Source organism: Fringilla coelebs (genome assembly GCF_963513975.1).
Source record: "Fringilla coelebs genome assembly, chromosome: 1".
Lineage (NCBI taxonomy): Eukaryota > Metazoa > Chordata > Aves > Passeriformes > Fringillidae > Fringilla > Fringilla coelebs.
Window position 1 is genome coordinate 35,225,665 of NC_140028.1, and position 25,851 is coordinate 35,251,515.

The 25,851-nt window shown below is 36.0% G+C and overlaps 1 protein-coding gene across 1 annotated transcript in view; it reads right to left on the bottom strand.

Annotated features, from left to right (window-relative positions):
* Positions 1-25,851, bottom strand: part of PREX2 (phosphatidylinositol-3,4,5-trisphosphate dependent Rac exchange factor 2) — a gene marked incomplete at its 5' end in the record, with an annotated part of 167,792 nt that overhangs the window by 85,370 nt on the left and 56,571 nt on the right. The window contains 12 exons of the mRNA XM_084203160.1: positions 1,062-1,210; positions 3,334-3,426; positions 3,578-3,720; positions 4,866-4,938; positions 5,626-5,701; positions 6,237-6,286; positions 7,618-7,721; positions 10,851-10,951; positions 12,486-12,630; positions 15,240-15,389; positions 22,347-22,450; positions 24,531-24,664. Coding sequence (XP_084059286.1) covers positions 1,062-1,210; positions 3,334-3,426; positions 3,578-3,720; positions 4,866-4,938; positions 5,626-5,701; positions 6,237-6,286; positions 7,618-7,721; positions 10,851-10,951; positions 12,486-12,630; positions 15,240-15,389; positions 22,347-22,450; positions 24,531-24,664 — 1,322 coding nt within the window. The remainder of the gene's footprint in view (positions 1-1,061; positions 1,211-3,333; positions 3,427-3,577; positions 3,721-4,865; positions 4,939-5,625; positions 5,702-6,236; positions 6,287-7,617; positions 7,722-10,850; positions 10,952-12,485; positions 12,631-15,239; positions 15,390-22,346; positions 22,451-24,530; positions 24,665-25,851) is intronic.

A 25,851-nucleotide genomic window follows, 5' to 3' on the forward strand; every position in this document is an offset into this window, starting at 1 on the left:
ACAGAAAGCAGGGAACATAGGAAACAAATTTGTTTGTTTCTGTGAACTCTACATTCACTAGACCATCTCTCAACCTTGAAATTCACCCACAAGTTCAGTCAGAAATTAAACCAAGATTTGCACTAAAGAAAGGCCAAGATGCTTTTATGCTTTCTACAATCCTGTGGTCTGGGGATTTTTTAATTGCTAGTTTTGTTTGTTTGGGGGTGGGAACAGGTGTTGTAGTATCAGTCCAGATAAGCATCTTAATGCCTTATTTATTTTTCTTAGCTCTTTTTCCTGTTCTGGGTGCCATTTTACTTCTTAAGACACCTTTGCTTATCAAGAGGAGAAATAGATCTTCAATCCTGAGTGAGGCACTCTTTATGCTGTATGGTAACAGAGAATGGTACCTCTTTATTCTGTAAATTTTGAATAAAAAATTACTTCTGACAAGTTTTTCTTAGTCTCCTTCTTCTTTGTTATGTATAACCTAGCAAAAACTGCATTAACTTTACTAATACACCCATGCTCATTTACATATTTACTGAACCCACCTATTAGGCCTCACTTTGTATTTCTTTTACATAACAAAACTTGTGTTTAGGTAGGAATGGGCAAGACTGTACAGAAATGCATCTGTTTGATAAAGATGAGGAGCTGTTTATTTCCTCCTGCTGTTTACAAAACCAACATACAAGCTGAAGGGGCCCATGAGACCACAGAGTCTGACAATGACAAACCAGCAACTAATCCCCAGACACAGGAATTTGTTTAATACACACAGGGAGAGATAAGTGATCAAAACTGACCATACAGTCAATGAAACTTCATTTAAACTTGCAGTACCTGCATGAATTTACAGCGGCAGAGCTGAAGACCTAAAGTACTCATGTGATTCTTTTGCTGACTCACAAATAGGATAAAACAAAATCAAGGCAAATCAAAGTGCTTGACTTTGCAAAGTCAGATCAGATACAGCATCTAAAAACCCTTTAGAGTAGCGCTCTCTGAAGTTCCACTGGTCTAAAAATTCCCTTCAATTGTTGTTTGTAAAATTTCCCTTAGGAATGATAACTTACTCTCGAGGTTTGGTGCTCACAAGAACCCTCAGGGGCTTTCTGCTGTTCAAACAGGCTTTCAGGAAGCAATCCACTTCACTGAAGGGTCGCAGAAAAACCAGGTCACCATTAATGGCAAAGATTTTCTTCCCAACTTCCAAGCCTGCCATCTAGAAAATAACAACAGTTGTGTACATGTTTGCTTTTTATAACCACTAACAATACGTTTGCTTTTGCTGGCATGCAACCCCAACAGAAAAAAGTGACATTCACATTTTCTTTACATTCTTTATGACTCCTTCACATATCATGCACAGGGGACTTACACAACAAAATGTTTCTAAAACTGGTTAAATTTGTGTGAAGGGTAAGCACTCATGCTGAAGAGAGCTAAATAAAAGACCTAGTATTAATCAAGATTTTGTGACAGTATTACAACATCAGTTCATTTTTTAGTAATTAACACAACAGCTTTGATTGAGCCATTTATTTTATAGCAGTACTTAATTTTTCATCCACCATTTTCCAAAGGAACTAAAGCTTCTTCTCATAAAGAAAGACCCAACTAATATTTCATTAAGTGAATATTTGCGAAGTTCCAAAACAAAATGTTTTTAAACTTTGGTCTAACAAGAAAAGCACCATCACAGTAGAACTACAGGAGTACAAAGAGTGGCTCAGGGTATGGGCAAAGCCCTAGTGACATCTGAGAATATGGCAGAACCTGACTGACAGAAATTACCTCATTTTGCTCTGTGGCTGAATTATATTATTCATCTGCTGTGTCTATTTATAATTTAAATTTCTTCTCCACCATGAGATTTAGAAAGCCTTGAAATCTAAGTCCAAGTTTTTTTCTCATGAAAGAGCATCATATTTTATCTTTACATATACAGAGACTCCCATGCTGCTCAGTAGAATCTTAATTAACCCAAAGAGAATCTAAAGCAGTGCTCCCAAACAGGAAGGCTGTAATTTATTCATTCAGTCTCAAATTCCAGATTTTATCTAAAGCTTGGTACATCCTTTACTACAAAATATATCAACTGCAACTCACAGACTAGGTCTATACCCATTTCATATCCTGTCAATAATGTTTATTTCAATTACGATTAATGTCATCACTGGAATATTATAAAATGCATAAAAATAAAATGACAACTTTTATATCATCACTCAATATGACAATTTAGCTGAGCAGAAAATAAGTGTCAAAAAATGGTCAAAACAATATTTTAAAAAGAAAACAAACAAACCAACCAACCAAAAACAACAAAGCAAAAAAAAAAAGGAAAAAAGGGGAAAAAAAGGGGAAAAAAAGGGGAAAAAAAGGGGAAAAAAAGGGGAAAAAAAGGGGAAAAAAAGGGGAAAAAAAGGGGAAAAAAAGGGGAAAAAAAGGGGAAAAAAGGGGAAAAAAGGGGAAAAAAAGGGGAAAAAAAGGGGAAAAAAAGGGGAAAAAAAGGGGAAAAAAAGGGGAAAAAAAGGGGGGAAAAAGGGAAAAAAAGGGGGGAAAAGGGGAAAAAAAGGGGAAAAAAAGGGGAAAAAAAGGGGAAAAAAGGGAAAAAAAGGGAAAAAAGGGGAAAAAAAGGGGAAAAAAAGGGGAAAAAAAGGGGGAAAAAAGGGGGAAAAAAGGGGGAAAAAAGGGGGAAAAAAGGGGAAAAAAAGGGGAAAAAAGGGGAAAAAAAGGGGAAAAAAGGGGGAAAAAAAGGGGAAAAAAAGGGGAAAAAAAGGGGGAAAAAAGGGGGAAAAAAAGGGGGAAAAAAGGGGGAAAAAAGGGGGAAAAAAAGGGGAAAAAAGGGGGAAAAAGGGGAAAAAAGGGGGAAAAAGGGGGAAAAAGGGGGAAAAAGGGGAAAAAGGGGAAAAAGGGGAAAAAGGGGAAAAAGGGGAAAATGGAAAAAATGGGAAAAATGGGAAAAAATGGGAAAAAGTGGGAAAAAAATTGGAAAAATGGGAAAAAATGGGAAAAAAATGGGAAAAAAATGGGAAAAAAATGGGAAAAAATGGGAAAAAAATGGGAAAAAAATGGGAAAAAAATGGGAAAAAAATGGGAAAAAAATGGGAAAAAAATGGGAAAAAAATGGGAAAAAAATGGGAAAAAAATGGGAAAAAGGGGGAAAAAGGGGGAAAAAGGGGGAAAAAGGGGGAAAAAGGGGGAAAAAGATTAATAGGCACAGCTTTTTGGTAAGTGCTCATGATCACCTTTTACTACTGTAGACTTTCCTACATGATGTACAAAACATAGATCTGTGATCAAGTAAATAAAACAGGGGAGATAATTTATAATATTCCATACCTCAGCATTTGATCCTTTCTCCACCACTTTAATAATTGGCACCTTATTTTTATCTTCTAAACCAAAACCATAGGTCCCTTCATTAGATTTAATCTGTAAAATAATTTTAAAAAATATTGTTTAGAAAGGCATTAATAAAAACTGAAGTATGTCTTCATTAAATAACAATAAACTGTCCTAATATATTGTCATTATGGCCAGTTTTTTTATTCATTAAAGCACACAGTGGTGGTGTTTCACTCACCAGTAATGACTTGGCTATGACATTTTCCACTACTTTCAGATCATGTTTCATGAGTCTGTGCTTCATATTTGATCCTTCCATTTCTTCATCCGCATAAAAACGGAACAGCAGTGGTTCATCTTTAAATTCACTTTTCTCTAACACTGTATGACAGAAACTCAGACATATTAATCATTATTTTCTTTTGAACTTTTGAATTTCATGTCTTTCTGAACCAATAAATACTGAACATGCATACACATATTGAATGCTAGCAAACTAATGTTTGTGTGTGTGAATCTAGGGAAATCTTTTAACATAGACAACAATTGTTACTTGGATTCATTGGACAGAGATAGGCATCACTAAGCTCAATTTTTCAACTACAACATCTGGATTCCACCAAGCTGAGAAAGATGTATTAGCCTGAAATAGTTTTAGTGAAAATACTAAGCACAAGGTTTCTTCCTAAAAGGGATTTTAAAATACAATTTTGAAAAGTTCTGCTGGACAGCTGCTGAAGATGCTCAGCACCAAGTTCTGGCATTCTCCAGACAGTGAAACATGCTGGGTTTAGAATTAGAAACAGGTTTGCTGGGGATGTGGAAGCAAGCAGAACGACCAATGGATGCAGTTTGTGTGTTCAAAAGTCAAAGGAAGAAGAATGAACAATACCGGAGAGTATGTTCTCAAACCCTTGTCTAAACAAACTGATAAAAAGTATTTCTTCCTCTTTTCATTTCAGTAAATGACCTACTACTTCAATCCTTTCACTGAAATCTTCCCTCTGGTGGTATTAAATGGATCCTTGTTCACCTTAAATTTTGGTGCTGCACATATCTCTGGTCTCCTCTCCCTTCTTTGTTCTTTGCTATCCTTATATCTTCTCATTTTTCTCCAAGCCACTTTCTCCCACTGTCACCACTTTTTTCAAGTCATGCTCCTTCATACCTTATTAATTCCCCCCAAAAATCTCACATTTCTTTCCTATGCTATTTTTTATTGTCTCATCAGTGCCAACATGCATTACTTTAAGACATTTTTTGCAAAGTGACTAATAAAACTGCCCCCACTAAATCCTTTAGCGGATTAATTCTTCAGCACGTGCTATAAAATTGGATATAATTTTCAGAGTATAAAATAGCTATTTTTTTCCTTGAAGACTGTAGCATCAATCTCTTTGGTGATACAATAGAAGAACTTTCCATCTGTTCTGTAATATCTTTATCAGCCCCTGCACTTCCTTCCAACTGTGCAGATAACATTAAACAGAAAGTAAGCAGAGCTTGTACAGAGTGTATTGACTTACCATGGTGCATAAACCCATTATCACAAAGAGCTACACCAAATATCATAGCTTCCTCCCTTGTCCGGCAGTCCCCCTGTTAAAACACGGTACATTTTTAAAATGTCTTTTAAAATATCAGCAAAATGGAAACTGTGCAAAATTGCATCATCCCACAGGGATGGCAATTACTGTAGATTATGCTAGAAATATATACATATAAAACACACACATATAAAAACCAGGATATACATGTTTACCATTGAACCAGAGAGCAGTTTGGGTTGCAAGGGACCTTTATATGCTGTAACACTCTATAATTACAAATAAATAGGGAAAAACTTCAGTAAGGCTGCATTCACCATCAAAGTTTTAAACTTTTATTTTATGGAACTAGTACATGTTGACAGAGTGAACAGGTTATCATGTTTTTTCTTGTTCATTTAAAATGAAACAGAATTGACGGCAACAAATTGGTACTGACTTTTGCTCATCTAGTTAGTAAATTAGAGTTTCTCATTTCATTTCATTTTAAGCCATGGATAGTGTTATATGCTGAATCACAAAGCTAAGTGTCATCAAAACATTTCAATTCAATTTCAGATTAGGAAGATAAGCACTATAGGGACAAAAAGCACAGCTGATGACAGTTGATTTTCTGTTAGTTTACTGGTTTAAGAGGATTACACTACACAAAGTGTTTGTATGTTGCTCTTGATATATCACTAGCTTTCAAGTCTGAATTTAAATTAAAACATACATAAATCCAAAGGTGTCTACTTGCCTGGGCAATCAACCAATCTATGAATTTGTTAGCCATAACCACAGATTTGTAGGTTCTCAAGTGATAGTCTTTATCCCTGTTCAAAATAACACAAAACAATTTTTTCAAAATCAAACAAAAGCTCAGAAGAAAAATACTTGTCATTTATAAGCAAGTTAGTGCAAGCATGAATTGAGCACTTAATAATGGTTGAGAAGTTTTCTCTGGAGGAAAAAAATAGCAAATTAAGTCTTTCTTGTAGACAGAAAGGAGGAGGCTGATCACAACTTATTTGGGTGATATTGTCACTGGACTATGAAGGCAGGTGAGTTGTTCTGGGACTATACAAATGGTGTATTTGTAAAAGAGTGCAGTAATATATAAGCATATAAGCATATCCATCAGGACCTAGGAAGCTCTAGAAGTCCATTAAAAAAGTTATATTGAGCAGAGTTGGCAGCCATTGAGTGGTTCAGTCATGCTTTTTGTCTTGACAGCATTTCAATCTTATCTGATTACTCTCAAAAGACCAATCTTGAAAGGATGGGTTAGGCTCCTACACTCAAACACAGTATCTTTAGGTCATGTACTTCTTCCAAATGACTCCCTCAGGATTTCCCAACTGGACTCACCTAATTACTGGGGTAAAGAGACTGTGAAGGCGACAGTACAGTCGTACACCCTGTTAAAGAGAAACAGGTGGTGAGTTAACCACACACTCACACCACAGACAAGAGGCAGGGATGTAGTAAGGAAGCCTGAATGCTGTCAATGGATTTCATTTACATAGTAAAAAGATCTGTTCAAATTTCTATGTATTTTCATGTGCTAAAATGATGTTTCCCAACAACAATACTGATGAATAAATTATGAGAACAAAAACATTTCCTATCTAACCTAAGCTTACTGGGACACGTGCAAAACAGATTAGCTTTAAGGTAGGATTAAAAAATTCTGAAGGTTTGAAATACTTAGAAAGAAAAGCACACCAAAAACAAATCAACATTTCCATGCATTAAGGTTGTCCCAAACAGTGGTGATTATTCTACACACAACTGTGTAATTAAAGTAAAAACTACTGCATTTCATTATATGCATCAATACTTTGCTTACAAATTAGAATTATAACTAATAAATATTAAAAATGCAAAAAGGTGTAAAGATTAGAAATGCTTTCTATTAAAAGCAAATAAATTATTCCTCTGCAGTAGTTTAAGAAACTACCATCAGAAAATTGCATTTAAAAAAAAAATACATTAGTATTACTTAGGAAACTATCAAAAAGCATTTATGTTTACAATATGCATGTATAATGACTAAAAGATGTGTCAAATTAGATTCCATCCTACTTTGCTCTGCCTGGGAGTTCAGTATTGTAGATTCCTCTAGATGCACTTTATATTACCAAGTGATGCAAAAATTAAATTATACTGCAGCAAAAATTAAATTATACTGCAGTGTAATACCCAAATGCAGACATTTTCTACTGACTCCAAATCAAGACAAATTTGAATATTAATGAGTTTAAAGGAAACTTTGATCCATCTTTTCATTGTTGTCAGTAACATAGATGGGTAGTATAACCTATTATGTCTAAACATCTATGTGACTATAGATTTACTGCCTAGTTTGGAGACTAATAAAGGACACTTAGATTTTAGAGAAATCTGAAAGCAGTTTCCTACATATATCTTCTTATCTATGAGAAGGGACTGAAAAATACAATAGACTCAACCTCAGCTTCAGGATTACCCAGAAACAGAAGCAATGCATCCTGCATATGAAACCACTGAATAACAACTATGACTACATAATAGTAAGCCATAATTTTGTATTTAAAATGTGTAAAAATTAACCAAAAGCTTAGAAATGGAAAACTGAATTTGATTCACATAAATATAGATTGGTAACTGCGAAGGGATGTTGTTTATCCCAGCAAATCTTACATTACTTTTCAAGCAGAATCTCAGTTTCCTAGTTCTTTCTAATAATAGCAACTGTTTTGTTCTGTACCTTGGAGATCACATCCTGCATCTCATTTCTGGGATAGTATGTTCCATCATCATATCGGAATCTGTACAGCATGTGTTCAGGTTTGAATTGGTGCTTATCTGTAACTAAATTTAAAGGAAAAAAAAAGGCATTGTTAGATGACTTTCTGAAGAAACCAAGGAGAGAGAAGGAGGTCAGCATCATTTCTTCTAATAAGAGCCCTAAACACAGCAATAGGTATATTTCAAACAGGGAGACCAGGAAGCCCAGTTAGATCATCTGCCCTAAGCTCCTTTAAGCCACTGGTGACAATATTTCTTAAAACATTTAAGTAGTAAGAAGAAAATAAACAGTTTCAAGTCACAGGGCAAAGAATAAGGAGAACAGTCAGGGGACAGCATGAAAAATTAGGCACTCAAATCCTTTCAGTCTTCAGCACTTTTGCAGAGCTTATCAAGCAAATAGCCAAATAAGACTTATTTTGCAACTATTCATATTATTCTTCCACATTATTTTCTGTCCTCATTCTTGATGAGGCCAATCTCAGATGATTCAGTATATATACAAACACGTTTGACCAGTCTTGCAGTGGGAACAGAGGAGAGAGGAACATCTCCATCTACATACTACCACCTAAATGTTTTAAGTGCAAGAGATTGGCAATTATTGTGAAGATGTTGATAATCTATTTCCCCAAGGTCCTGGGAAAAAGGATGTTAACAGGTGGAATTCCAGAATTTCACAAGATTCCAGCAACAGACCTCACAACTTCAAGCGTTTTGTCAAAACAAGTCATATCACAGGATACAAAAGTTCTCCTGGAAACTCCACAGCTGAAAACCTTTCTGAGAAACAGCTGATCCATTTGATGGTTGAGGACAGGCTTAGGCATTATCACCATCCTAAGATAACTGCTTTATTAATTACAGATTTACTTGCAATTCTAAGCTTAAATTTTGAAAGTCAATTTACATGTCATCAACTGATAAAGGAGGGTGCTGTAATGTCTTCCTTACACCTAAGAGAGTTAGGTAATTCTGTGCATGCATTCCTATAGCAAATGATTAAGCCATCCTGCATAATTCTATTCCAAAAATTTAGTTAGGCATCATAAAGTTTGCATAGTGAGGCGCCTTCTGTCTGTGTAGCTCCACAGAGCTGGGACATACTGGGTTTCAAAAACTTAAACTCACAAAATTCTGCATTACCACTAAAATAAGGAAGGCCAAGTTGTTTTGTGTGTCATTTCCAACACTGTACCCACATTTATGCTGGGATAGGTACTTATATGGCATACGCTACAAAAAGGGAACTGATCAAGGTTTAAACTGGTCTTTTCTTTTATTTTTTTTGCCAAGGTAATTTAAAATCAGATCATTACATCAGTCCAAGGAACTGCACAGGCACATAAATACCATTCATTTAAAAACTATCTGATATTCAGTTTATTTTTGTAACTACAAAGCTCCTTAATCCATTGAGACAAGGTTTCCATCTCTAATCAGCTGCAGCGAGTGGACAAAGTACCTCACTCCATTGAATGGTATCAGTCATTTCAGATATCAGAAAATTCCACAAGGTAGATTTAAAATAGCAGCATACAAACAGATATTTCTACTCATATAAAAGTGGAGGGGGGAAAAAAGGAAAAACTGTAACTTTTCTGCTTGCTAGAGTTCACACATCAGGAAGTACAACAATGTCCATCACAACATGATTCTGTCATTGCTAGAATGAACTCCAGCACAGTGACAATAATGGCCAGCCTGCTGAATATGCAAGCACTCAACAAAGGCCTCTACAATATTTGCAATGTAAATAACAGCCAAACGTTCTTCCTCCCTTGCTCCCTCTGTGAAAACAGATGGTTCATTCAACTTTATTTTAGGAATGCTATTTTCAGTGAACTACAGCTGGATTCACTATTCAAAGTAGCATGTCTGGCTCACATTTCTATGCTCTAATATAATTACCCTTTTATCTCATGAAGTTACACAATATTCATTTAACTTTGCATTGAGAAAGTCTATGGGTGTATTTAGGATATAAATTACAAGATCAGGAGAAGAATCTCTGGCAACGGAATCATTCCATTGAAAACAGTTCAGTGTGTGTAGTAAACATAATAGCATCTGACATTTGAATGATGGTGGAAGAAAATAATGTAGACTGACATTAAAGAAATGACGACTACATGACTACTGATTAATAAGCTTAATATTTTTCCTCCTACTCTGCGTATGTTTAAAACACACACAGCTCAGTGGCACTGTTTCTCCCACTTTCTTTCCAGTCAAGGACACTAAAATCATTGCAAAGAATTTAAATTAAGTATTAAATTAGTTGCTGGCTGGAGTACAGAAGTATTAAAATGTATATTAACAAAGATTCCATCTAAATTTACACCCTGGATGTATGATGGCATAGTAACTAACTTGACAGCTTTGTTTTGAGTGACTGTACCTATGTTATGTGATTCTGTAAAACATGGCTTCAAAACCATGAAGAAGTTTCTCCAGTTTACTTATATAATCCTGTTAGACTCTACCTTGTAATAACAACAGAGATAAGGACTTGTTCTAGTAGTAGAAAAATGTTGTCAATGCAAATACGTGCAGAAATCAAACCTTCTTACTGGCTAAAAAAAAATGAACCCTTTCAGTGATACTTCTCTCCACAATAAGCTAAATGCAGAGAGCTGATTGCAAATTTCAGCATCAAAGTATCAATTTAAGTAACTATACAATGTAGTGAAGAGAAGGCCTTAAAATTCAAAATATTAAACTGTTGGGTTACAGATTCATCAGCTCTACTTGTAACATCTAACAGATGAGCAGGCATGTTTACCAAAACAGCAAGCTGTGACTCACTGTCATGTAAAATTCTTAGTTGAACACCTTCCATAAAATGCCTGGCCTTAATAAAGGTTAGAATCCTTACAAGCAGTGTACTGTTCTGTGTATCCCCAGAATTTCTTTCTGCTTAGAAAAGAACAGCAATGTTTCTCTAGGTCCTTTTTCCTGATGTTGTGATCCCAACAGCATAGAGAAAATCTGATTAAATCAGTGGAGCCTTTCCCAGTAAATCTGCTATGGACATGGACAATGGCCCCATGAGGCCTCTGGAAGGATATCATGCAGATTCCACAAGCTGTCTTGTGTTAACAAGACCATCTTTTAGTCAAACAAAATTAAGTCCATTCCAGTTACAACAATTATCTTGAAAACAAGTAAGTTAAAACTAACTCTATTTACCGTGGTGAATAATGCCATTCTCCAGTAAAGCTTGGCCAAGATGAACACCTTCTTCAGACTTGTGTATCTCTCCAATTTCCAACAGCCAGGACACAAATTCACTGAAAAAACAGATACAGAAAACCAAGTTTACATCTCATACCACCATCTACTGCATGTCCCTCTCCATTACTAGTGTTTCTTACTAGTCTTGTAAATGATTCTTTAGCCTTATGATCCTCAAAATGCTGGAGCACCTTTAAAAAACCTCATGCTTTACAGCTTTTCTTTTATTTTGATATAACCACAAATAGTCTTATCTGCTCAGAAGTTTTCCATGCATGAAGTTAACCTGGCACATAGTAAGATTTTCTGTGTTTTCTGGGATATCCTCAACTGGCATAGCTGCATTTGATCAGACAGACAAATATAGGGTCTGTCTGATCAGATCCCAGGCATTCCTACTGCACCTGTCCAGGGCAGGTATGCCATGATGGCAGAATATAACCACAGCATGACAGACCAGTAGGCTTGTTAATTCCAAGGTGTCTCAAACATATTGACATCCAGAGCATATATACCAAGTATATATATTCATGTGCAGAAAATGTTTGGCTTCTACCAAAGCAAAGGTGATGCAGTTCAGAGACGTTGGCTCTACAGCACATAAGATATGCATGTTACAAATTAAAAGTGCAGTGAGGTAGTGCAACCTTCATATACAAGGGTTTTAACTGGTGACCCTGGGACTAGCAGAAGCATTCTTCAAAACAGTTCACTCCAAAAATAACACTGAAAAGAAGCCATTTGATGGTAGAATTAAATGGCTCCTCTCCATGAGTGTGTTCTTCACTTGCATCCAACAACTTCACTGTGGAAATATGAATCTACCATAACCAAATGATTAATCTTAATCTTGATTTCACTTCTCTTCAACTGTGTCACTTCTGACAGCGCATAAGAATCTCCCAAGTTTTATTTCCCCTTTTGAACCCAGTGGTATCTTCTCAACAACTTTTTTGTGCAAAAACACTCCATTTTATAAAAACGCCTTTCACACTTTTAGCCGTAAATTTTCATACTTATCTTATGGCCAAATAAAATAAGTGATAACCCTTCTGTCTCTCAAATTTTTTTTTTCATATACACATTTTAAGGGTATCTATTTCTTTTTCAGTCTTCTCAAGCCATAGGCATAATAAGGCATTATAAAGGTTCTCCTGATCATTTAAACATGTGAACCTTATTTACTAACTCTGTTCCTGACCTTCAAGCAAGAGGAGGACAGAAGCTGTTTTGAGAGATAAAGATTACTTAGGTGGAATAAATAAAATTTTACACTCCAAACTAGTCATTCCAGAGACAAAATGAATTTTAAAAGTTGGGAATTATTTTTTGAGAGAAACTAATTCACTTGATGCATTTCCATATTTCCATAATACCCTCTGCAACCTTGTCTCTTTGATAGAACTACTTTGCAAAATGAGAACACATTCATAAATTTCAGACTGACCATTTTACATTCTGGCTAAATTCTGTGAGGCAAATAGGCCTAAGAGACATTACAAATGAAGTGCAGTTTCTACAGAATCCCAAAGAAGATTTAAAATGTGGGTTTGGATGGCAAGAATTCATGCTAACAAATGCATATAATACCTTCCAAGAAAGCATTTGGGGAAAGTGGTTAATTTCCTCTTCCTGTCTTTGATGAGATTCCCTTGTTTGCACATCATTTTGTACAATCTTTCTCCTTGCTCAGAGATCATCACCCAAGTGTCCTGTTCCATGCCCAATTTTAAACCTGCCAAAAATGCATTAACATTTTATGAAGTGATATTGCCATTATATCTCAGTATCTTCCCTGAAATGGAAAAGCAATACTGATATTTTGCATACAAAAAAAAAATTGAAGAACTGGTTTTCATTATTTTGTCATGATCAAGTTAAACCATGAACATCTGATCTTCATAAAGCCTAACCAAAATATATTTTTCTCACAGAGAAAAATATAGTCTATCTACCTATATCATCATTATTTTGTAGTAATAACAGACACCAGTATATGAACATTAGCAAGGGAGTAGTCATGTCTTCATAAGTGTAAAATAAGGGGCCTTCGTTTTGCACTTACCATGTGATAATAAAAAGATCTTCACTGAAAGAAATATTTTTCAAAATTCCAGTTAATAGCATTAACAAGTTATCAGGTATACACATGCTAGTTTCACATAGATAATTCACCCCTTTTCCACAAAAGCATTCAGGCTTGGCAGGGGAGTTGGAAGTAGATCTTTATGGCCTCCTTCAACCCAATAGATCCTATGATATTTCATCTGAGTAAGGGTCTGGTACTTCTTTAGTTCTGAAATACAGCCTGAAGAAATGTGTCTGTCATGAGAAGCTAACAGTGGTACTGGGAACAGAACAAGGATTGTCCCTCATCATCCATGAACCAGATAGCAGTGATGTCACACAAACAAATAAAACTTGGAGTACCCCAGGGAAAAGAAAACTTAATTAATATACTACTTCTGGAGCTTATAGGATGTTGATGCTGTTATTTGTATTGACATTTCAAGTAAGGTCATCACAGCATCACCAATCTTAAAGATGACCACCTTTGAAATAAATTCCTAATTTGTTAAATGCCTCAGGGGTTTACAGGAAAGCCACCAAACTGACAGAAAATTTCTGCAGTAAGTTTCCAATACACCTTGATTTCCTCTAGCAAGCAAATACAGTCTACAAAGTGGTCCTAGTTTATAATTTTATTTCAAAAACTGAAAATCACCTAATTCATAGCATTTGTTCAGCTCCTTTTTGTTCAGCTTCTGCTAGATGGATTCCAAGTAAAAGCAGAGGTTTCATTTCTCTCAGTCCACTGAATCTCTGAGTCTTCCAACTCATTTGGTTTTTGACAATTCTGCTTTGCAATCTGAATCTATATGTGTATCTCGTCTCCTCCTGGTTTCATGGTTTTCTCCTTGGTGGCAAACCCACTGAGAGCATCAGGACCTGAAAGCTTCCACAAATCATAGGATGCTAAAATCCTAAGACATGCATTGGCTTTGGGACGGCTACCTCAGATCTCCAGCTTGCCAAAGTCTACCTCCAACTCATTTCTATTACCAGCTGCTCAGTTGATTAGTGTGAAACAGTAAGAATTATTCAACATAAAATATTACTATTTACTCTTTGTATTCCTTGCCTAAAGCAGAAAGAGCCTAAGGGAGACATGAAACTTAATGAAGAAGTAAGACTTACTGAAAACGTTTTAGTCAGTTCCATACAAGATCCTACAGAGAAGCAGACAAACCTGGGGTTTTTGCATTTGGCACTATGCCTACCACACTGCTTTTTCATTTTTTAAACATTTTTCATACTTTAAAATTGCTGACTGTTTAGACCTCTAAAGCATCTTTTTAGCTTTTCTGCTACAAATTCCTGAGGACACTACTGATAAGCCAGTGCTGAGACACCCTACTTGAAACCCTGATCCTACAAGAGATTCTGGAACATCCAGTATTCAACTTTAAAAGATCAAAGAAAATATTGTTAGTGTTCATCTACAACAGAGGCACAAACCAACATTACTGCAACAGGCAATGGAAAATCTACAAAAATCAGGAAAAGAATCACAGATCTAAATACAAGGTCATACTTTCTTTCAACATCAAGGCTCCAAATAGCATTACTAATTAGGATATTTGGGCTTTCAAATGAAATTAGTTCCAGAAAATAATGATGCATCATCTTTTCCCTGCTTCTACTTGGTGCTGGGTTCACCTTGAACATGTGAAGTTATTTGTGGTCACATCTGAGATCAGGATTATATTTCATCCAAGTATTCTTCCACCTTAATTCAGTTACTCAGAAAGATAGTAGTTTTCCAAAGGTGATTGAAAATGGTGATTACTTTCTTGGCTAGGAGGCAATACATCCAAGATGGAGTTGTGAATGTGTTGTGTACCATTTCAGTTTGGATCATCTGCATTAAGATCCAACAGAAAAAGCCGGCTCATTTTGGTGATTCCAATGGCCAGTCACTAAGGAAATCAGTGCATACAAATCCCACAAGGCATTTAGGATAGACCCTCAGATACCACAAATCATAATACACTAGTCTCAATGAATTTATGACAATTGATACTGGCTGAGGAAAAGCTGTGAAATCAGAGATTAAATCATCTCCCCACTTCTCAAACAGCATTTACTACCAGCATATATGATTCAAGACATTATGCCCTTCCCAGTACAAGTTTGATTCATTTTTCCCAGACTGGTGTTCATAAATCTTCAGCTGAACCTGACAGGACAAGTTTGCCTACCAGCTGGTTTTGCTTTATACCTCAACATAAAAATACAGTATGGCTTTCTGGCAGAGCAGCACAAGGAAGTTTATTGACCTACCTTTTCTCCTCTCTCGCTCTTTCAAAATAGCTTCCAGCCATTCTTGCTTCTCTTCAGGGGTTTTTGCCATGCATACAAACCATTTATTCTTTGCCGTGTTGTGGATCTTCCAGCCATTAATAACAGTGTGGCCACTGCTGTGGTAGTCAGCTGGGAATAGATAAAATTGCTTAAAGAGCACCAACTCATAAAAAAAGCAATAGCAAGAGTTGCCATAATTACTAAAAACTTATCACCACACATAAAAGCCCAGAAAATACAGAAGAATAAAAATTAATTTAAAGATGTCTGTGCCACTGTGAACTATGTTATAACTTAATAAACTGTCATTTTAATTTTAGTAAACATTGTCCTTTGTAAAGCACAACAGAGATTTGCCTAGCATATGGAAGAAGGTATAAAGTCAACACTAAAACAGGCAGAGTCCTATTAAAAGAAAAGATAACGGTGCTTTGGAGTACTTTTGTGTTAAACTGTAATAAATGATTCCTTAAACAAGCAGAATTGTCCTTTTCCCCCTTAAATTACTGAGTTGCTATGCTGGCTGACTTGATTTACTATTAGGTGTAAAAAAAAGGACTAAATATTCATGGGGGGAAATACAATTTCAATTTCACAAGTAATCAAAGCACAGATATTTGGTGTACCTTTACTGGTTACCTGAAATAGCAAGTATCTACCCTTACTAGTTTAAACAAACTGGAATATAATAAAGATGTTCTGATCTAAAAACCAAATGCATAATTCCTGAAATATGTTCCTAACAGCCTCATGTTTGATGGGCACATTATGAGAGGTAAGGGCTGCTGATGTTCTTAGATAACTAGAACTCCTGACATGCAACATGTAAAAATATCTATGCTATAGAAATCAAATTATTTACTATTTATTCTCTATATTTATTTATATTTACCTCTATAGCAATTGGTTTTACCATGCTAGTTCATAAATCTCATTCAGAAATTCCAAAACGAATCCCCTAACTATCCTTCACTAGGATTACATTAATTTCCTGGGGAAAAAATTGTGAGGGATAAATGCATTATGATAAGAAATAGTCTTTTTTCATAAAACACAGACTAAAAAACTAGAGCTAGCAACTACAATACAAAACATTAAGAAAAATCAAAGGTCAATATTTTCTCACCACAAACTTTCATTAAGTGGCAAAAAAGTCCTAAGGCCAACCCTGAACTAGTGCAATAACTACACAGCTTTTAATCTAGTAAATACTTTTTCAGCCCTATTTTTATGATGAGATGAGATTTTCTGAAACTGAAACCCTTGCTGAAATGCTTGCTAAGATTTATCATAAATCTCAGCAGACATGCTAGTATCCTTTCAATAACTTTGCATTTTAATTAGATGGAAAGCAGCCAAGCTTTGTGTACTGCGCTGGGAAATGTCAGGAACTACTAGAAAATCATGAGACTGATGGCTAATTTCTATACCAACAAAACTTTCTAGTACTCAAAGCACGTAAAAAAGTGCAAGCAAGTCCATGACAGGGGAAAAACTGAAGTCATTTTTCCAACATCATGTTTATGCCACTCAGGTATTTATCGTATTTTTATTTGCATAGACTACACATAGTATCCTTTGTTTCTTTAAAAACATTGTTTCTTGAAAATTACCCATCATACTATTCATGGAGTCTTCGAAAATCAGACTCAAAAGTCAAGGACAAGAAATAAGTCTCAGACAGAAACTCTCAACTAACAGACTGCAGACCCTTGGGGATCAGAGGCAGAAGCACTACTGGAGGAAGCAAAGTTAAGGTTCCCGTGTTTATTTATTAAGTTAGAAGTGAATGCATATAAAAATGCAGGGTCATAATTTCCCTGTGGTCTTTGTTACTCTGTGTCTATCATCACAAGACACGTTGTGTAGGGAAATGATTACTTGTTCATTAAACCATAGCAGTGAAAATTGTGGCCAAAAAAAATCAAAAATGAGGGCTCAGACTCAATCTGAAATGGATTCAGATTGCCCCACTTTGGACAAAAATTTGGTGTCAACTTAGTAGCTTAATTCAGAAAAGAAAATGATGTGTCCAGACACTTGAATCTCTCAATGCAGAAATGGCTTTTAAAACATGCAGCTTCCTTGGCCTCTGAGGATTTATAACTGCAGGGCCAGGAGCACCCCAGCTGTTTGACCACACTCATCTCATTCCACCACAAACTCACAGAATCCTGGGAAAGGCCCAATCACCAAGCTAGGGATTATGACTGCCTAATGCACACAAGAGGGGACTCAGCTCAGGTGGACAAAAACATGTAGCTGTTGTCCAGCTTTGCTATAGCAACACACTGCAGTGATGCCCACTTGGAATTCAGCCTCTGTCTCCACCTGCAACATGTCTGCTTTCTCCCTTGCTCTTCACACTCCCCATGAAGGGGAGCAATTCCTACAATCCCCCAAGGCTCCCATGAGCAATTTGCTCTCCCCAATACACTCATGTTCATAGTCAAGAGCAGCTCAGCATTACACTGTCATCCCATACAAACCCCTACCTTCTTTGACCTGGCTATTGGACAAAATCTGGTCAAGAGCTGCTGGCCAGCCAGGAGGTGTGCATATCATGCCTGCCCAGCTGCTCTGCACATCTGCACACTCTTCACATCAATGCAATCACAGCTGGCAGCCAGGCTAAACAAAGAATTTCAAAATCTGACATAATGGTTACAGAAGGAAGAGGAGCACAGACTGCTGTTTGCTCCATGCAAAGTCTGAACGAGCAGGATCAACAAATCATTAAACCTACAACTTTCCTAGGAAAGGTGATGAAAGATGACATCATCTTTTAATGTGACTTGGTAATACGTTAAAGCTTGTAATTTGAACTGAAATATATTGTTCAAAATTCAAGACTCATCTCTTTGAGTGATGAATAAGAAGCAATTTGTTGCAGCTGTACACAAAAGAATTTTTCTTCTTCCCTTAAAAAAAGTAAACAGAAGTCTCTGTACTGAAGTACTTTTACATTTCTAAGAGGTTCTTAGGAGCATCAATGCTCAGAAATACCAAGGAAATAATTTCTTCACAATATCAACTGCCACTCTCCATGTGTACCTTTTGATGCATTTTCCAGCTACTTTTATCATGTTACATTTTTTCTATATCATGCCTCAGTTCAAAACTAGAGAGGACAGAACTACTATACTAGAAGCAAACATAAATCTGGTATTTCCTAAGTCTCAAGTGCTCTTCTTCATAAACTCAGTACCATTCATTTAATGGCTGATTAATGCGTTTAGAAATGCATTTTTCTCTCAAAAGTGAATTTTCGAAACTGGTACAGAAAAAAGAATATGATTACCATAAAACCACCTTTCTAATACTTGCAAGTGATTGTGTAGCCACATTATTTTAAGATCATAAATAGTTGGGCCTGATAAGTAATATGCATTCCACTTTAATCAGTGCAATCAAGAAAAAACAGAGTGCTTCATGGTGCTGAAACAAAAAAAGAAAGCTGACACCAACTGTACCGCTCAGCCAAGGCCTAATTTCATCAAAGAAAAATTGCTTTTCTGAAAAAGCTTTGTTAATTTCTGTAGGCATGTCATTAGCATGATAATAAACCACACTGGGAATCTGTTTTGCTATTTCTATGCTTCTACTCACAAACAATGAAAATTACATTCCTACATCTATCAATGCTGGAAGCAAACACTCTCAGTTGCCCTGTTCCCTGGAGCTCCATGGTTCCTTATATAAAGTGAACAGGGGAGCCCAAAATCTGCAGTAAAGAACTGTGGAAGGATCATCTAGACTCAATAGTCTTTAATGTCTTTAAAGAGATCCATCTGGAGTGCATGACAAAGAGTCCTGCACAGATATGAAAATACAAGCACTCTGTATCCAGAGCTTCCACTCCAAAATAGGAATTACAGAAATTGACAGGTAATCGATGATTAAAGAGAATAAAATAATACAACACCAAAAAAAGCACATGCAAAGCTATTGTGAGTGACACTAGGACAACCATATTACTTCTCTTGGGAATGCAATGAGACAAAAAGAAAACAGCAGAATAGTACTGGGCTACAGCTCAAACATGGATGAAGACAGGGGATGAGAAACAAGACATCTGGGTGTAACAAATGAGAGCAGTAAAGAAAGCAGGACAGACAAAGGTTAAAGAAGGACATCATGATCTTACTGAAAGGCAAAAATATCTGTCTGAGGAGAGAGAAGACAGTAGTCTCACAAGGAAGGAAAAGAGCAGGTAGAGTTGAATAAAAAAAGGGGGAGGGTGACAAGAAAAAGGCAGAAAGGTGTCACAGGCCAGGGAATTAACACAGAAATTTCCACATTTCAAAGAGAACCACAGAAAGAAGGCATGAAATAGCAGATCTTAAAAGGAAGAATAAATTTGAGGATATTGAATAAACTGAAATGGAAAAGGCAGAAAATGTGGTGATAGGGAAAAAATGCAGGTAAAATGAATTATAGCATGGTTTGGGTTGGAAGGGCCCTTGGAAATAACCTGCAATGAGCAGGGACATTTTCAGCTAGATCAGGTTGCTCAGAGCTCCATTCAACCTGACTTCAAATGCTTGCAGGGACTGAGCATCCACCAACTCTTGTAAGTTAGAAATCAGACTAACCAAACTATTAATGATGTCACAGAAGTGTGGAAAGGAGTATGGATTCTGGAATAATGTATATATAAAAATGACAAGAACTGGTATGGCTCAGGAGAGCAAGGGGGAAGGAAGCATGAATCCTTCAGGACTGGGTACAAGGCTATAGGAAATGGGGACAGTAGCCAAATTTCCTGGGGCTGAAGGAAATTAGACAACTGATGTCTGCATAGAGGAAGACTATTTACACTTAGCCACATTGTAATTTAAGATTCATTGAGGAAGAAAACCAACAGGCAGGAAGGAAAATGAACAGGACTGAATAGCTAGCACAAGTAAATGAAGAAAGGTAGGACAGATAGAGGATCAAAGAAACATTTCCTAAAGCCAACACTAAATGCATAACAATATGTAGAGAGGAGTAAGTTAAAGATGAATAGCTACAGAATTCTTGGAATATTCATCAGGAAGAAGATGGTGGGTATAATCCTCTGGACACAGTAATGTTAACAGAAGCAAAGAGATGCAGTCTTAGAAAGTGACGATACAAACTGGGAAACTGCCTTTTATTTCTAAGGCACATTTCGGAAGATGAAAGAAAATAAATGAAAGGAAGTCAAACAGTACATGACAGGAAAGACTGAAATAATCAACTCTCTTTTTTGCATAAACAAACCACTGAGGTTTTATACAAATAAAGCTAAACTTTGGGCAGCAATATAGGCTGGAAAAGGGGAATAGCAGGGTAAAGAATATTGAATAAAATATATTCAGCTCAAAGAGGCTTGAAGAAATTCACTGCAGCGTACCCATAGATAGCTTGGAATCACTAACTAAATCAGTGGGCCTGGGAGGACATAACCCAAAACAGATGTCAAGGAGTTCTTACAAAAAATGTCTGGTAAGCAAAGACAATGAATCAAGTGTGACACCACAGTGCTTTACCTTATGTTCAGCATTTTTCAACATTTTCATGAATAGCTTAAGTGGTTCAGTGGTAACATTGTTCATGGAACCAAGTCAAGAAGCATTTCAAGGGCTTTGGGGAACAAGATGTGAATTCTGAATACTTTACAAATTGTACTAATGGTAAGATAAAATTTCAGTACAGAAAAGAAAGTAATTATCAGTTCTACTCTCAGACATTAATACAGTATAAAATATAATGGGATAGGCACCAGCACTGCACAAAATGCTCTGCTCTGGTCTTCTTGAACAATGAAAAATAATGCTCTCAGAAAAGCCAAACAATCCTGGGATTAGTAGCAGACATCCCAAATTGCAGCACTACAGTTAATTGTTCTGGCACTGGTAAAATTTCAGCTCTAGATACTTCAGTCATGAATTCCAAGCATTTAATAATGTAATTTCTTTATAAAATTTAATGAGAATGACAAAAGACAGAAGCAAACTGATCAAAGCATAAAATCCAAAGGACAAAAATAAAATTATAAAATAAAAACACTACACATGAAAAAAGGTTGAAAGACTTTAAAATACGAGATGGAGGAAAAGAGACAACAGTCTTCCAATAAAAGATTTTGTTGCAATAAGAACAATAGTCAATTTTTTCTCCAGGTCAGTTCTACCATCTACTCTGTAAAACAAGATGAGAGCAAACTATTTTGAACACAAGGAACTCAAGAACAGAAAAAAAAAATATTTTTAAAGAAATATTCAATTCCTATGAAACTTACTTAGAAGTAAATTCATTGTTATTAATGCTCAATTTTAGAACAAAATTACATTGAGAAATGCTTGGAATCTATTGTAGAGGACAAACCTAACACTATTTTAAAATATCAGGAAAAGCAATATATAACTCACAGAAATTTGCTCCAGACTTACATATTTGCAATACCACTACAAGTTTCACATACCACTTTTTTTTTTTTTTTGGCTTTACATTAAAAAAGATCAAAATATTTTAATTGAAAAAAAATGTAATTATTGTTAAGCTCAAAGGTTGAACTCAAGTTTCTAAAACAAAAATTGACATGTCTAAGAATACTTTGGGTTTTCACTTTACTGATGTATTTCATAAAAATGTGAAGTAATCTTATGCTTATATCCATAAAGACATTTTTTTAAAAACCTTCCTTATATTACAGTTTAAGCATTTATAGTGCTTCATCCCAATAGAGGTAGGTTTCCCACTTGCTGTTATAAACATACCATGTACCTAAGGATAAGTTTTTTTAAGAGTGCTGGAATGCTGTAAAGTGAGGTTAAATATGTAATTTCAGTTGAGCAATAAATGTCACCTTATTTTATTGCTCTGTTCATGTAAGCATAAAATAGCCATCTATGGCTGCCCAGCTAATACTGGATGAAAGCAATGATGTGTCACAGAAGCAGAATTTTGACGTTAATAGATCGTGCTTTTAAAGCAGCACTTTCCTCTTTCTTTCTAAATATAAGGAGCATTCTCCATTCTGAAAGAAATTATGGAGCTGCATTTGATTTCATCACCACAAAAGACAGCTCTGGAAATGAGCCACACAAGTTTACTCACCTGTTCCATCATCTACGTTCTCCACTTCCATCACTTCTGTGTTTATTCTGCCCCGGAAAAGGTAACGGTGGCCATCTGTAGATGCTTTGCTGTTCTTCAACCTCCTGAGAAGAGAAAGAGCGCAAGAGCATGTCATCCATTCCTTTCTTCTATGTTTCCACACTGCCTCGTGTACTGCAGCATTTGGAGACCACTGTAAGGATCACAACACCTTAATACCCTGCAGTTGGAAACTGCTGCTGAATGGGATGCTGCTGATGGAAATGCAAAGATGCTCCAGCTGGTCAGAGTCAGCTGCAAATTCCTGCCTGGATGGGAGCTCATTGGGAAAGTCTCGCTCTGTAAAAGCTCTGCTCCAACACTTTGGTACCTGTGTGCTGTTGTCTGCCATTCAAGAACAAAAAAAGGAGAGCCTTTCCTCCTAGCTGATGTGGTCTCCCTGTTAGTCTAGAAATTCAGCATGAGGGTAGTGTGAGTGAAAAAAATTAAACGAGAACATCTTTGGGTAGAAATCTTGACCTACATATGTTAGCATCATGAGTGGGATTTATGTAGGGAAGAATGAAGACAACATCTTTCCTTCCTAATGTAAGGGTTAACAGAGAATTGTAATTAAGGACTGCTGAAGTTTGAAGCAGTTTCACTGCAATATGTTCCATAGCACCTTGAGTTGCAGTAACTGCTCACAGTGAAGCCAATGCCTTTGCAGAGCCCCAGTTCTAGACAGCTTTTCACACCTCAGATAAACCAGGGATTATTGTCTATTTCTGCCTATGACAATAATTAATACTGTATATCAAACAAAGCTTGGCTTCTAGGAATAAAGATCTCCTGAAACTTGACCTTCATCCACTCCAAAGAGGTACTAATTTTCAGAAAATCACCTGCTTCTCAATCATTACTTAATTACTGTCTTATAGTAGTAACTCTACTACACCATAAATTTATAGTAGTAACTCTACTACACCATAAATATATCATTCAAAAATTGAGTAATACATTAAAAATACAAATTGAGTAATACATTAAAAATACAAAGAAAGCAAAAAGGCAAACCAGCATAAAGCATAAAGTTTCAATATTACATGTTTTTTCTTTCCAAAGTGATTAAATCCAATAGCTCTATTGAATTTTCAAACTAGAATCCCAAATATAGCATTCCATGCTTACACCAACAACTCTGCCACAAAAGGAGGGTCAAAAATTACATAAAATATCTCACACCATGAAGGCAAGGCAATTTCTGTAAAATTAAGGAAGTACAAATTCTCTCTCTACATACTTGCCAATCAATATTTAAAGTCTCTTGCTGGAAATAATCAATTAATTTCTCATCTTGAACTTTAAAATTATATTCTACATTGCATTACTCCTACATCTGCAGAGATGCCACCATGGTACCAGCCAAGGACATGACTGTTCAAAACTAAAGAAACAGACAATGTTTCATGCAGTTTGAGACTTTCATCCAATAGTGCATTTTAGTGAGAAAATGGCTATAAAAATATGCAACTTAGTGGAGGACAACTGAGAAGATACTATGTAACCAGCAACTTAACTTATTTTTAATTTCTGGACAATAACAAATACCAGAAATTTTTAAAAGAAGATGTATCATGTATCCCAGAATCCATCAAATATCTACCCAATAATATGTATTTAGTGGCTACTCTAAAGCAACTTCTGGATTAAAGAAACAAATTTCAGCATCAAGAGGGATATTTGTACATAGGAGAATCCTTATTTCTCACAACATTATCTACAGAAATTTGTTGATGAACTAAGGAATTGCTCTTTGGAATGCAGCAAGCAGCAGCTTTCTGGTTGTTTTCCCTGATTGCAAATATAAGGCATGAAACTCTCGACTTATTTTATTGCACAAGCTACAATACTAATTTCTTTGAACTAAAAATTCAGACTGTTTACACCTCCTAGAATAGAGTGAGGCCATCACATATAACCTGCTGTGGAAGGCTGATAAAACAGATTCTTTTTCCCCACACTTCAGTACTAGGATCCTGCATCCCTATAATTTTTTCCAATTGCTTGAATTAAATAATTCTCTTTGGTTGATAAGTTTTTTCTAAAAACATTAACTTTTATGCTGTGGTTCTTATGGAACACAATACTCATGAATACCTCTACTGTGGGAAAAACACATTATTTTTTAAAGTAATCATTTACCTGTGCTTTTTTTTGCAGTAGACCAGAAGATTATCAAAAAGAAAAAATATCCTCTCTTGGATATTTCCTGCTGAAATTTTCAGTAGTAGTCCACTTCGCAGCATTTCTGTACACGTGTCTGTGATGTTGGACCCCTAAAATTGAGTGGAAAGAGATTACTCTTTTAGTAAGAACTGAAGTACTTTGCATTAACTGAGGAAAAATTTCTTACACAAACTCACAAGTATAACAATTATCTCTAAAGAACAAGTCATGGTAATTTATTGCATTATAATTATGCAATCATCTGTAATGATGTTTAATACTAGCTTTGTGAATAGACACGGTTTAATCACAAAAAGTTTCCAAATTTTATTACTTTTGTGCAAAGACCTCTCCTGAAAATCAGGCCACCTTTATCCAATAACTCCTATCCTCAGTAACTTGATTCAGAAATGTCTGAAAATGGGGCTTTACAAGACATAATCTATGCCATGATGAAATTGGAAGCTGAAGCAACCTGGGACTTGAGCATCACTAAGGGTAGATACTTCTGCACTAGATTAGGCTAAGCACAGAAACAAAAATTAAAAACCAGCAAGATATAAAACTTGGGCAAAGCTAAGAGTGGCAATTGCAGCTAGGACTATCTAGTATAATTCCTCCTAACCTACTCCAAAGGCATCACAATTTTGGTAGGGTTTAGATGTTTGGGATTAAACTTCCCCTGCCTCATTTTTGCTTCAAGACATATCATTCATGTGAAAAGGTGTCAGGCATTTTCATAAAATTTAATGAAAGAGAAGCAACTTCAATGAAGGAAAATATTTTCAAGAAAAATTATATGAAAAATTCATGGCCCTTCTATGTCTTGTAAAGAGAAATTTACCTCTCAAGGAAGCCCTGCCTTGATTTCTGAGGTGCATTTTGCTAGCCTGAAAAATCATGTTCCTGTGGGACAGAGCTGCTGCCCAAGTGCATGTCCATCCAGACATGCAATCCTATTGATAATTTCATTATCTACTGTGCTGGCTGCATCAAGCACATCCAGGGTTTGAAGAGTTTCCTGACTTGAGGGAGTCAAAGCCAGCTTGGAAAACCTGCAAAAAGTCAAGACTCTCTTGTCACCTACACATGTTCTGAATGGTTCAGGCATGTGATAGCTGCAGTTACTTCCTCTTCTTGATCTAACCACAGTAGTCCAAAGAAAAATGGATTCAATTAAGAGCCAAGAAGCGATCACGCATTCTGCTCTCACAGTTCTTCATCCTTCTGTCCATCCTTTGTATGTCACAGCTGTGAATGTTGAGCAACAGCTCAGTCTGTCCTGAGGAGAATGCAG